This window comes from Lynx canadensis, chromosome A3, assembly GCF_007474595.2.
Source record: "Lynx canadensis isolate LIC74 chromosome A3, mLynCan4.pri.v2, whole genome shotgun sequence".
In the NCBI taxonomy this organism is placed as follows: domain Eukaryota; kingdom Metazoa; phylum Chordata; class Mammalia; order Carnivora; family Felidae; genus Lynx; species Lynx canadensis.
The window spans coordinates 79,366,491-79,380,264 of record NC_044305.1 but is presented as its reverse complement, the minus strand read 5'-3'; the positions used below and the strand labels follow the sequence as shown (position 1 = coordinate 79,380,264).

Sequence of the window (13,774 nt, the reverse complement as noted above, 5' to 3'; positions counted from 1 at the left end):
ATAAAATCTTGAGCTTAGGTGGCTCAGTCGGTTAAGCATCCGGCTCTGGATTTTAGCACAGGTCATGATCTCACAGTTCATGGGATCAAGCCCCACATTGGGCTCCAGGCTGGCAGTGCAGAGCTTGCTTGGGATTCTCTCTCCCTCTCTCTCTGCCCCCTCCCATGCTCTCTCTCTCAAAATAAATTAATAAACTTAAAAAAATAAAAATAATAAAGTAACTTTAAAAAATAAAAATGGCTGCAGGCCAGATTCATCCCATGGGCCATAGTTTGCTGACGCCTGGCTTAGAATATTATACCTTCCAACTCTCCCCATATAGATAAATGTGTAGGTTTCTCTCATGCTTATCTTTTTAATGGCAATCTCCATATTTAAGCACTAGCCACTCATTCACTTAGACTACAGATTTTTACTACCACATGCTAGAAACAGTATTAGAAGTTAGGAATAAAAAGGTAAAAATAATGAAGTCCTGCCCTCTTAATGCTTACATTCCAACAGGGAAGTCAACAAATAAGCTAATACGTACATAATATAATTTCAGGTAGTACTGAGCATGAAGAAAAGTAAAGCAGCGTAAAAAGAGTAGGGGAGGAAAGATGAGACTCTTTGGATAAGTCAGGGAAGACCTCACAGAACAGCACTTTTAAGTAGAGAATGAATGAAGCAAATGAACAATCCATATGAATATCTGGCAGAAGATTATTACAGGCATATGGAGGAACAACTGCAAAGGCCCTGAAGAGTCAGAAAGCACCTGGCATGTTTAAATAAAGACAAGAAGACTAGTGTGGCTGGAAATGAGAAAATGTGATCAGAGAAACAGATACCGAGAGATCATAAAGACTTATGGACAACAGTAAAAGGACTGGATTTTAAATTTGATGTGAAGCCATGAATTTGGAATGGCTGAAAGCCAGAAACTAAGGAGATACAATGCATGCTTTAAAAGCATCACTGGTTTACTTGTCAATTACATCTCAATAAACCTTGGCAAGGGGAAAGGATCACTGGTAGCTATTAATCCATAAGCTATTGCTTGCATTTCAAGACTTCTAAAATAGGATCTAAACCTGTGTGCCTGGCTGGTTCAATCTGCAGAGCATGTAACTCTTGATCTCAGGACGGAGTTCAAGCCTCAGGATGGGCATAGAGTCTACTTAAAAAAAAAAAAGAAAAAAAGACCTAAACATATTTTTAAATTCAAATCATAGAAGAAAAGAGAAATAGATAAGTTAACTTTTGACTGTAACTTGACTTTTGTTGTATAGGAGTATGTCAACAATAGATAAAACCCAACAAAATTCTCATTAAAAATTTTTGTTTGGATGAAGCTAGAGAGTATAATGCCAAGCAAAATAAGTCAGTCAGAGCAAGACAAATACCACATGATTTCACTCATACGTGGAATTTAAGAAACAAAACAAATGAGCAAAGAAAAAGAGAGAGACAAACCAAGAAACAGACTCTTAACTATAAAGAACAAACTGATGGTTACCAGAAGGGAGGCAGGTGGGGAATGGGTGAAATAGGTGATGGGGATTAAGGAATGCACTTGTCCTGATGAGCACTGGGTAATATATGGAATTGATGAATCACTATACTGCACGCCTGAAACTAATATGTAACACTGCATGTGAACTACACTGGAATTAAGATAAAAATTTAATACAATTTGTTTTTTGTTTAGTATGAAATTTCAGTGAGGGAACACAAAATTATCACCAACAGAGGGCAGTAGTGAACACAGAACATAAGTATACAAAAAGTGATCTAGCTTCAGTTAAGATCTTCCTCTAGAATTCCAGTAAACTAGAACAAGGAGCATCCCTGCAAGGTTAACAGCAGAAGCAAGAAATAGAGAATATGCAAATACATATCTAGAAGAAACTGAATTATAAATATAAACCAAAAAATAGGTTAAAATGGCAGAGTATTTATACACAGTGTCATCTCCCTAATTAAACACACCACTCTCAATTCACTGGTTTCACTGCTCCTCAGAAGCTACCATAAATAAAGCTAGAGCAAATGAATGGCCAGCTTCATATATGTATAAGCAGAAGGAAGGTTTGCCCTTTTGTGAGCAATAGGTAATGCTCAAGAGGATCGATGTCCCAGCCACGTAGGGTAGGAAAGCTCCATCCAAGTGGAAAACAGAGACCACTACAAATGCCAGCAATCACTGCATTACATCTGGGCACAGTGTGAAGGTTAAAGGGAAAGAGTGCAGCTCAGGTTATCTGAAACAGCCTATAAATGAATGCAGGCAGCTGGCAATAAGGAGTCTAACATGTATACCTGCTGCCTATACCGTGCAGGGAGTTATGCATCCTTTCCTTTCTTTCCTCCAACCTCTGTTGTCCCTCTCATTTTCACTTTCTTCACAGAACTGGATTCTCTATAGATGACTGAAAGCTATGGCACCAAATGAGATGAGGTACTACTCACTTTTATCCTCAGTTTGTTTCTCTTTGCTTAGACTCCTGCATTTTTTTAGTATTTTCCTCTCTGCTCTTCTAGCCTGCATGCTCTTCTAGCCTGCATGTTGAATTCAAGATAGCTGAAACTCTGTGGAGTTTCAAAGACAAAAGAAAAAAATGTTTTGACTTCTGTCATCTATATGTAAAAATGTATACCTTGACCACTTCAAACTCATTAGGATGGCTAGCATCACAAAACAAAAACAAAAACAACAAACTATCAAGTGTTGGCAAGGATATAAAGAAATCAGAAAGTCAGAACTCTTATGTACTGTTGGTGGGAATGTAAAGTGGTACAGCCACTGTGAAAAAAGAAAAATTACATATAGAATTACCATATTATCCAGCAATTCCACCTCTGGCTATATATCCCAAAGAATTGAAAGCAGGGTCTCAAAGAAATATCTGCACTCCTGTGTTCACAGCAGCATAATTCACAATAGTTAAAATATGGAAGCACCCCAAGTGTTCAAGGACATGAATGGATAAAGCAAGCGTGATATATACGTACAATGGAATATTATTCAGCCTTTAAAAGGAAGGAAATCCTGCCATATGCAACAACATGAACCTTGATGACATTATGCTGAGCAACATTAAGTCAGCCACAAAAAAGACAAATACTGTATGATTCTACTTACACGAGATACTCAGAGTAGTCAAAATCATAGAAATAGAGAGTAGAATGCTGGTTGCCAGAGACTTGGGGGGGGGGGATAGTTATGGAGAGTTATTGTTTAATGGGTATAGAATTCCAGTTTTACAAGATGAAAAGAGTTACAGATATGGATGGTGGCGATGGATGCACAACATTATAAATGTATTTAATACCACTGAACTGTACACTTTAAAATGGTTAAGATGATAACTTTTATAAGTATTTTGCCACAGTAAAAAAAAAAAAAAAGTATGCCTTGCTTAAGAGCAGGAATTAAGGTTAACAGCAATAAAGAAATAAAAGGTTGCTTCATTTTTTTTCTTGACTCCTCCACCAATACTCCATATTGGGTACCACTATGCTATAGTCAAATTGGACTATTTACCATTTCCTGACCTTGCTCTACATTCTCCTAGAATGCCTGGAATGCCCTATACGCTGCCCCTCACTTCAGTCTCTATCCTACACTTTATTCAAGAGCAGCAAAAATGGCATCTCCGAGAAACCTGTAATACCCCTTTCTGTCCACAGTTTACTCAGTCCCCTATTTCCAAATACTACAGCATCCTTGCATCATGACTGTTTGTGTACATTCTCTTTTATTGCAGAAGGTCATGCTCAAAGCCTTTTGTTTAAAAATCTTGTTTGCAGGACTCCGGGGTGGTTCAGTTGGTTAACTGAAGGCGTCCCAGTCTTGATTTCATCTCAGGTCATGATCTTATGGTTCTTGGGACCAAGCTCCGCATCTGGCTCTGTGCTGACAACACAGAGCCTGTTTGGGATTCTCTCTCCCTCTCTCTCTGCCCCTCCCCAATTTGTGCACTCTCTCTCTCTCTCAAAATAAATAATCATTTAATAAAATAAATAAATAATAAAAATAAAAATCTTTTTTGCGTATGTTTTCCTAAGAATTAGAGAGATGTTTATACCTCAGTGTTGCTTAAAAAGGTAAATGAATATTGGAACTAGATGTCACCTAGAACTAGATGTCATATAGTTTCAGTCCTAAGTCAAACAATCAAATGCTTTTCCCCTGGTTATCTCAATCAGTTATACCGAGGCTGTGTTGCAAAGCAAAGGCAAATCTTGTTCTACTCCCACCACTAAGTGAACCGTGCTAGCTCTTCAGCCCAGAATTACTCAGAAAACTGAAGTATTCCATCGTCAGGCAGAGGACTGAAAGGAGAGAGAGCAATACCTGGATATTATTCAGCAATATATTTAAATGAAAACAAGGAAGACAGTTTCTAGGCAGTGTCTTCTCTGGGTATCCTGCAATTTGTATCTCATAATCAAACAAAAGAATCAAAATATTGTCCACCCAGTGCTCGCTTCGGCAGCACATATACAAAATATTGTCCACCCAAAGACCAGCACCCCCAATGTTTGGAGCTTCTAAGACACTGGCTACACACATACTGTTCTTACTTCCTGGCCAGCAGTCAGTCATCCTCATCCCCCCCACAGGCCTAGCAAACACCTCAAAAACCCAGGTAAGAAGTCAAATTCTCTAGGAAACCTTTTCTGCTCACTCGGAGAATAAGATTGGATACAAATAAAAGGCATCCATTAGTGTTTATGTTATCAACTAAAATTACTCAGAATAGGGGTTCCTGGCTGGCTAAGTCGGTAGAGCATGCAGCTCTTGATCTAAGGCTGTGAGTTCAAGCCCCACATTGGGTGTGGAGATGACTTAAAAATAAAATCTTTAGGGGCGCCTGGGTGGCTCAGTCAATTAAGCATCAGACTTCTGCTCAGATCATGATCTCACAATTCTTGGGTTCAAGCCCCACATCAAGCTCTCTCTGTGCTGGCAGCTCAGAGTCTGGAGCTTGCTTTGGATTCTGTGTCCCTCTCTCTCTGCACCTCCCCTGCTGGCGCTCTGTCTGTCTCTCAACAATAAATAAATGTTTAAAAAATAATAAAATAAAACATTTTTAAAAATAAAATACGGGAAGCCTAGGTGGCTCAGTCTGTTGGGCATCTGACTTCAGCTCAGGTCATGATCTCACCGCTTCCGAGATGGAGCCTCGAGTCAGGCTCTGTGCTGACAGCTCAGAGCCTGGAGCCTGCTGAGGATTCTGTGTCCCCCTCTCTCTCTGCCCCTCCCCCATTCACACAAATAAATAAATGTTTAAAAAATAAAGTAGGGGCGCCTGGGTGGCTCAGTTGGTTGAGCATCAGACTTGGGCTCAGGTCATGATCTCTTGGTTGGAGAGTTCAAACCCCGCATTAGGCTCTGTACTAACAGCTCAGAGCCTGGGGCCTGCTTTGGATTGTGTGTCTCCCACGTTCTCTGCCCCTCCCCCACTCTCATTCTCTCTCCCCCCCTCAAAAATAAAAATAAACATTTAAAAACTTTTAATAAATAAAATAAAATAAACAAAATTACTCAGAATGTCTAGGATCACACCTGAGATATCACTCCTAATATTTCCATGCGACAATGTGTGTACTTTTTGTGAAATAATTGCTTTGTTTTTTTTTTTCTGGATTCAAATCCTATACGCAAAAGCAGTTAAAAAAAGAAAAACACAACTGCCTTTTTAAAGCCTAAGCAGTTTTGAAACAAACTGATGCAAAAACAGCTGAAATTTCAACATTGCCTTTAATCAAAGTGCGATTTTAGACCAACTAGACTTAGACTCCCTGAGCCTGTTTCCTATTCTTTAAAATGAGTGTCCACCTAGGACAGTTCCTAACACATAGCAAGCCCACAAAAATCTAAAATCATTTTTATTGCCTATCTCTCGAGTATATTTTGGCACTGAATTCATTCCTATGACTAGTTCTCAGTCTAAACCAGTGCTGTTCAATATAGTGGCTATATGTAACCACTGGTCGCTTGAAATCTGGGTAGTACTAATTGATATGGGCTTTCAGTGTAAAATACACATAATATTTCAAAGACTTGGTGAAAAAATAAAATACCATATTAACATTTTGTATATCGATTACACAAAAAGATCATACTATGGATATACTGAGTCAAATGAAATAAAATTGATTTCATCTGTTTCTTTTTACTTTTTTAATGTTGCTTTTAGAAATTTTTAAATTATATATTTAGCTTTCATTATATTTCTATCGGACAGGTTGACTTACACTTTGACTTCAAGCTGGTCAATGTGCTCTCTTAACCATACAGTGCACTAGTTCACAGGGGTTCGCTCCAGCCAATCCACCCCCTATCCCAGCATACAGTGGCTCACTTAAACACTCCCCACTTCCACAACCCGGGAAAGCTGATTTAGCAGTTCTTTAATTTTTAATTTTAATCTGGAGCGCACAGATCAGCCGAGGCAACTCGAAATTGTTGCCCACACAACTACAGAGGAAAAGTTGAGGGAAAAACCCAGCGTCCTCTTCGGTGCGTGTTGGTCAACACTGCTGCGAGGCTGGGAGCTTGAGAAGAAAAGGGTCACCCCTAAGAAAGTGAGAAGGGGCGACAGGGCAAGCGCCTCGGATCTGAAGGAACATAACGTAGAGCCCACGGAGTGGAGGTGTCAGAAGGAAAGCCTTTTCAGCTTCTGGGGAACCAATCTGAGGATGGAAGGGAAGGAGCTGGGTTCCGTGGCCGCGGCAGGGAGGATCGATACCTTAAGAATCCCTCTCATCTTAGCCAGAAAGGGGCGGAACTCCTCCAGTGACACGTCTGGATAGAGCTGGCTCCGCAGCAGCTCTTCTGTGATGCCTTGATGCCCGTGGAAAGCTTCCTGGGCCAGGCCGCTTAGCAACCCGCTCAGAGGTTTAGAACCCTCAAGCTCGCCCGCCATGGTCAGCTGCAGCCCCGCCCGAGCGCAGCCTCGCTACGGCACCCGGGATGGGCCTAAATAGCCCGGGCAAAGACGCGCGGGACGAATGAGGGCGAAATTCTGCCAGCGGTTGGTATTGGTAGCCAACAGATTTGCTCTGCAAAACCCATCGCCTAGGGCTGCCACCGTGGAGCTATCCATAAAGTTCCAGAAGAATCACTTTACTTCCGCTGATTCCCTTCATTACTCCAGGGCCTACTGAAAGGAAAGATCACTGGGTGAAGACCACCTGACATAGGGAACTATTCTATGAATGAAGGTGGTAGTTTAACTTTGGAAAGGCTGCATCTCATCCCAGGCCTTGCCAATCCACTAACTGAATAGGATCTATCACTCAGATGTAATCTCTGCCTGATCATTACCTGTCCACCTTTTGTCCAAGAAAATTTAACTAACGCCTAATAACATAATGTGTTTTCTAGGATTATTTGCCTTTATATATATGCGTGTGTCTTGTGTTTCCAGCTAGATCAGCGGCTCAGCTCCGATGCTCCTTTTTATAACATTCTGTTAACACCTTCTTTATAATCCTGAAATGAAATGCATAGGTTATATAATTTTGTACCCATATAGTTTCAAAAAACCAATATATTATTCACCCATGAGAAGAAATGAGGTACTGATACATGCTACAACATGCATGAATCATAAAAACATGTTAAGTGAGGGGCGCCTGGGTGGCTCAGTCAGTTGAGCACCCTGAACTCGATTTCAGCTCAGGTCATGATCCCAGGTTCATTGGATTGAGCCCCGGATATGATGCCACGCCAAGCATGGAGCCTGCTGAAGATTCTCTCCCTCTCCCTCGCTCTTGCTCTCCACCTCTGCCGCTCTCCCCCGCTTGTTCTCTGAAAGAAAGAAAGAAAGAGAAAGAAAAATAAAGAAAGAAAAAAGAAAGAAAGAAAAGAAAGAAAGAGAGAAAGAAAGAAAGAAAGAAAGAAAGAAAGAAAGAAAGAAAGAAAGAAAGAAAGAAAAATGCCTAAGGCAAGGCAACAGCAAAAGAAAAGACTCTGAAGCCCTGGCTCAAATGGAAAATATGAAAACCTAAGACAGCCTTCCCAGAAAACAGGTTTCCTTTTCATTATGACCAAATAGGTTTACATTCTAAGTTCCATTAAGCAACTGGTCACTTCTCCTCTTACACTACTCCTTTTATGGCTCACAGACTTTTGATCTCAGGCAAGAAATAGGTGTTTTTTTTAAGATTTTCCATCTCTAAAAATGTTAAAATAAGAAATGTGGACTGAAATAAAGGGCAAACACAAGGGCCCCAAAGTTTTGCAATAAACTCTTCCTGTTCTCTGTCTCTACTCCACCTTTTCAAATTCTACTTTAATTACCATTCACTCTCCAATTAGCCAGCCACTCAACAGCTATTAGTGGAGAGTTTTGTGCCAGTCATTCTGCTAGGCTTTAGGGGATACAAAAATGAATGTCTGTATCCTAAAATCTTACATTCTGGTAAGGGAAGATGATATATAAATGAAGGGGAGCAGAATATGCCACCCTAAAATATGCCATTTTGGCATAAGGATTATTTTGAGCTAAAGGCAGTGAGAAGAAACAGATATAAGAAAAGCTTCTGGCCCTATTTGCCTAAAAGCAGGATGTAAATTTTCAAAGGTGTCCCACCTCTGTCTACCAGGAAAGACAAAAGTTAATTGCAGGAGACAACTGTAGGCTTTACTAACGAAGAAGGCATGGAATTAAAACTGGCTAACAAATCTTACTCTTCTTTCCTGTGCTTTTCCTGGACATCTCCCCATAACAGGCCTTCCTTACAACTTTCTTTCTTTTGTCTTTAGTTGAAGATGGTATATAAATTGGAGTTCTAAGCCATCACTTTGAGTTACTCATTTTTCCCTGGGTATCTCACATGTATACATTAGGGATACATGTTAATAAACTTGTTTTGTTTTTCTCATTAATCTGTCTTTTGTTTTAGGGGTCCCAGATAAGAATTTACAATAATAAAGGGAAAATTATTTTTTTACCCCTCTACTTAAACAAATGATTAAAATACAATGAACTAAGGGTTGCTACTACTCAGTACCTAGAAGTAACTATCAGATTTGGTAGTAGAAAAAAGAAAATTGATTAACTCAGCTTGTGTAGATCAAGGAATGGCTTAATGGTGAATAGTGTTAAAGGAGCTAATCAAGAGGACATGATACTAGTTGACCCATGAGCTGGACCTGGAATATGAGAGTCTCCTCACCCACTCCCCTGTCCTTGGAATGTACATTCTGCCAGTTCCCACAGGGGGAGCTATTCCAAGGACATAGTCTATAGAGAGTAAGGTGTTGTTCAGACCATCTAGATGGTATATGTGACTGAGCCCAATTAAGGCCTCTATATAAACTTTAAATTATTCATGCAGAGATCTGCTTATCTTGCAGTCATCCAAGACAAGCCTCATAAGTAAGTTCCCTTGCTTATTAAAACTGCCACCTACCAGTTTTGAGTGGTCTGCCTTTTTATTCAGTCTCTCCTGCCCTCCATGTATGGGACCTGGTCTGAGATTTCACCCAGGAAGCTCCAAAGGCTGCAAACCAACAAAAAGCCAGACATGTTGCAGGGGAAACAGCATGTTCCTATATATGGAGACATGAAACAGAGTGGTGTTTTGAGGTACACTATGAACCCCATAGTGCAACAATAGGGTTCAAGATATTCTACCCCAAAATATGGAACTTTGGCATATTGAATATTTGAAGAAACGTGAGAAACAAAACTTGGAAATAACAGGTACAGGAAGGACTCCCTGATCTCCCCCCTTCTCTTGTGAAGCAGGTCAGAAGACTCTCATGTGAGAGTTGCCCTCTCTATACCCAGAGCATTATTATCTCCAAAGATGGAGGGATGCCAAGGGGACTCTGAACAAACAGGTTTGCTGAGTTTTCCCAATTTACAACCCTTAGCTCATACCTTTTTGTCGTATCACATTTTTTTCCCACAACTTTCCATTCTTCATCAAATCTAGCATAAAAATACTCAGGTTTAACCACTTCTTCAGGTCTTCATTTCCTTATCAAGTTTCCATGCCACATGAAACTTATATTAAATAAATGTGTATGCTTTTCTCTTGTTAATCTATCTTTTGTTACAGAGCCCCAGCCAAGGAGCTAGAAGGGCAGAAGGAAAAAGATATTTTTCCTCTTCTAGAGTAACAAGAGTAGAATGAGGAACCTATGGGAATAAACCTATGGGAGGAACCTATGGGAAAGATAAACAGCCTGTGTCACAGAGATGGAAAGTTTACACATAATGCTGACTTTTATACTTGGTCATTGAGGATAACTGAACAGTTGTAAGCAAAGGAGTAATAGGAAGATCAGATTTGCCGGTTTGGTTTTTTTTTTAATGTTTATTTATTTATTTTTGAGAGAGAAAGAGAGAGACAGAATCCCAAGCAGGCTCCATGCTGTCAGCACAGAGCCCAACACAGACTCGAACTCACAAACCATGAGATCATGACCTGAGCTGAGGTCAAGAGTCAGACACTCAACCCACTAAGTCACCCAAGCATCCCCAGATTTGCATTTTTAAAAGATTCCTCTATGTGGCAGTGTGGCAAATAAATTGAAGGAGCAAGGAAGGCCAAGGCTACAGTATCACAGTAAGCAAATAGATGTTGATATGGGTCTGATCTAAGGCAGTGACACTTAGGATAGAGAATATAAGAAAGATTCTTGATTCAAAGAAGGTAAAATTTGTAGGCTTTGGATGAGGGAAGAGAGGAAAAAATGAAAGGAATGATTCCCAGTTTCTGATTTAGGTGACTGAGTTGTAGATGATGGTCTGGAGCATACAGGGGCTCAATTTATTCATGTGCTAATCCTCCACATAGCTTGTGTATCCTTATATCCGTCAATGAGCTTTATGAATCAAGTGGCACCTGGGTGGTTCAGTCAGTTGAGTGTCTGATTCTTGATTTTACTCAGGTCATGATCCCAGGGTCATGGGATCCATACTGTGAATGGAACCTGCTTAAGATTCCCTCTCTCTCTCTCACTGCCCCTATCCCCTACTGGCCTTCTTCTCTCTCTCTCTCTCTCTCTCTCTCTCTCTCTCTCTCTCTCTCTCTCTCTCAAATAAATACATAAATAAATAAATAAATAAATAAATAAATAAGTTAGTTTGGGGGCACCTGGGTGTCTCAGTTGATTGAGCATACAACTCTTGGTTTTGGCTCAGGTCATGATCCCAGGGTGGTGGGATCAGGCTCCACACTGAGCATTGAGCCTTCTTGAGATTCTCTCTCTTTCCTTCTGCCCCTCTCCCCTGCTCATGCTCTCTCTCTCTCAAATAAAACATAAAAGAAAAAATTTAAATGAGTTGTGTGAATCAAAATAACTATCATAGCAAGCATCTGGAATGAGATTGCCACAGAATAAAACTCTCATTCTGCATTTTGAAATATTTTAATTCAGGAGTGTCTGGGTGGCTCAGTCAGTTAAGTGTCTGACTCTTGATTTGGGCTCAGGTCATGATCTCACAGTTTGTAAGTCTGGGCCCCACATCAGGCTCTGCACTGACAGCATGGAGCTTGCTCGGGATTCTCGTTCTCCCTCTCTCTCTCTCTTTTTTTAGTTTTTTAATGTTTGTTTATTATTTTTGAAGGAGAGAGAGAGCAAGGGGGGGGGGCAGAGAAAGAGGAAGACACAGAATCCAAAGCAGGCTCCAGGCTCCGAGCTCTGAGCTCCCAGCACAGAGCCCGACCTCACAAATGGTTCCCATCATGTCCCCATCACCATTTCAACAAATACCAACACATTGCCTATCTTGTTCCAACTCTATTCTCATTTACCTCCCCCTTACTATTTTGAAAAATCCCAGATATAACTCTTTATTGGTAAATATTTCAGTATGCTTCTCTAAAAGAGACACTTAAAAAACCCACAATTATTCCACATAAGGATATAACTTTCTTAGTAGTTGTTAAATATAAATCTATATCAAACTTCTGTCTCACAAACTTCATATTTTTTAACTGTCTGAGTATTTAAGTATTGACTAGCCAGCAAGCAACAATTAGTTTTCTTCTCCTTTGCACTAGTTTGTTACTGAGACCATGGTTAAGCCCTATTTTACTAAGCCATATTGCTTGTATCATATTTTTAATTTTTTAAGTTTATTTACTTATTTAAGCATTCATTGCACCCAACACGCAGCTCGAACTCAGAACCCCCAGATCAAGTGCCACACACTCCCCTGACTGAGCCATCCTTGTGCCCCCTTCTTTATTTATCTGAAGTCTCTTTTAATCTATACATTCCCCTTCCATCTTCATGGTTATTTTCTTTTCTTGCAATTTATTTGCAGGTCATTTTTCCTGAAGAGTTTCCCACATTCTATATTTTATTGATTGCATCCTCATGGTATCATTTTTAAAAACTGTATTCTGGGGCACCTGGTTGGCTCAGTTGGTTGAGCTACCAACTCTTGATTTCATCTCAGATCATGATCTCATGGTTCATGAGATCAAGCCCTGCATCAGGCTCTGTGCTGACAGTGTGGAGCCTCTTGGGATTCTCTCTCTCCCTCTCTCTCTCTGCCTCCCTCGTGCTCTTTCTCTCTCCCTCAAATAAACTTAAAAAAATAAATAAAAATAAAAACTATATTCTATCCTTGTATGTTCTATTAACCTGTAAATTAGAAATTAGATCTAGGGAGGTGTCTGGGTGGCTCAGTCAGTTAAATGTCTGACTCTGGATTTTGGCTCAGGGCATGATCTCACAGTTCCTGAGTTCGAGTCCTGCATCGGGCTTACTGCTGTCGGAGCAGAGCGGGCTTCAAATCCTCTGTCCCCCTAGCTCTCTGCCCCTCCCCCACCTGTTGTCTCCCTCTCTCTCTCAAAAATAAATAAAACATGAAAAAAAATTATAAAAAAATTTTTAAAGAAAGAAATTAGATCTAGGAACTTGATTAGATTCAGGTTCAATTTTTTTTCCAATGGGAAGTACCGTTTTGTGTTGTGCCCGACATCTTGATGCCCAAAACAACAATCATTTATTTTTCCCACAAATTTGCAGTATTTATAGCTCTTGATAATACCACAATAGTTAAACATTCCTATTTTTAAACAGAAAATCTGGTTTACTTACAACAGGCCATGAAGCTTCTAAGTTTGCCAGGCACCCCCTTTTGGTTTTTCCTCTTCCCATTTTCAGACAGGGATTTTTTTCACTGGGAAGCTTACAAAGTGATAAAAATGTGAACTAGAAATCCTTCAGGAAAAATTAGGAAAATCAAAGTATATTTAAGGAAAACAGGCCTGTGCTTCATGTAATGTTGTAAGGTAAACAAAAAAAAAGTTTGATGCGAGCAATATGGCTGAGGAAAATAGGGCTTAATTGTGGTCTCAATAACATAAACTAATGCAAGGGAGAAGAAAAATAGATAATACATAATAACTATTGTTTTCACACCAAAGTTTTTACCATTGTCTTTTGTGTGGAAAGAGGGAATATATACACATCCTTCCCTCCTTTTCCAACCCCTGCCAGTGCCTCGCTCAGTCTTGTTACTAGGGGCTTAGCAAGTGGTTCAGTATCCATCCTAGAGAAGACAATCCTCATCTGGATGATTGGCTAAGTGTTACTATTTTATAAAATCTACTTTACAAATCATTAAAGAATCTCCATAAGGCTATTACTATTGTCAACATTCTCACACTTTGTGTCTGCTTGGATCTGATAGGATTTTTTTCAATATTTTCATCCTTCACTATTAACAATGCTTTGCATAGGATACAAAAGTTTGCATATATTAATACTTACTGTAATCCAATTCTAATTAGGAATTAATGTACA

General features: G+C 39.8%; 1 protein-coding gene across 1 annotated transcript in view; it reads right to left on the bottom strand.

Moving 5' to 3' along the window:
- The window catches only part of COMMD1 (copper metabolism domain containing 1), a 191,815-nt gene extending 184,871 nt beyond the window's left edge, over positions 1 to 6,944 (bottom strand). Inside the window, exon 1 of the mRNA XM_030310678.1 lies at positions 6,744 to 6,944. Coding sequence (XP_030166538.1) covers positions 6,744 to 6,920 — 177 coding nt within the window. The 5' untranslated portion in view covers positions 6,921 to 6,944. The remainder of the gene's footprint in view (positions 1 to 6,743) is intronic.
- Between the last annotated feature and the right edge of the window lie 6,830 nt (positions 6,945 to 13,774).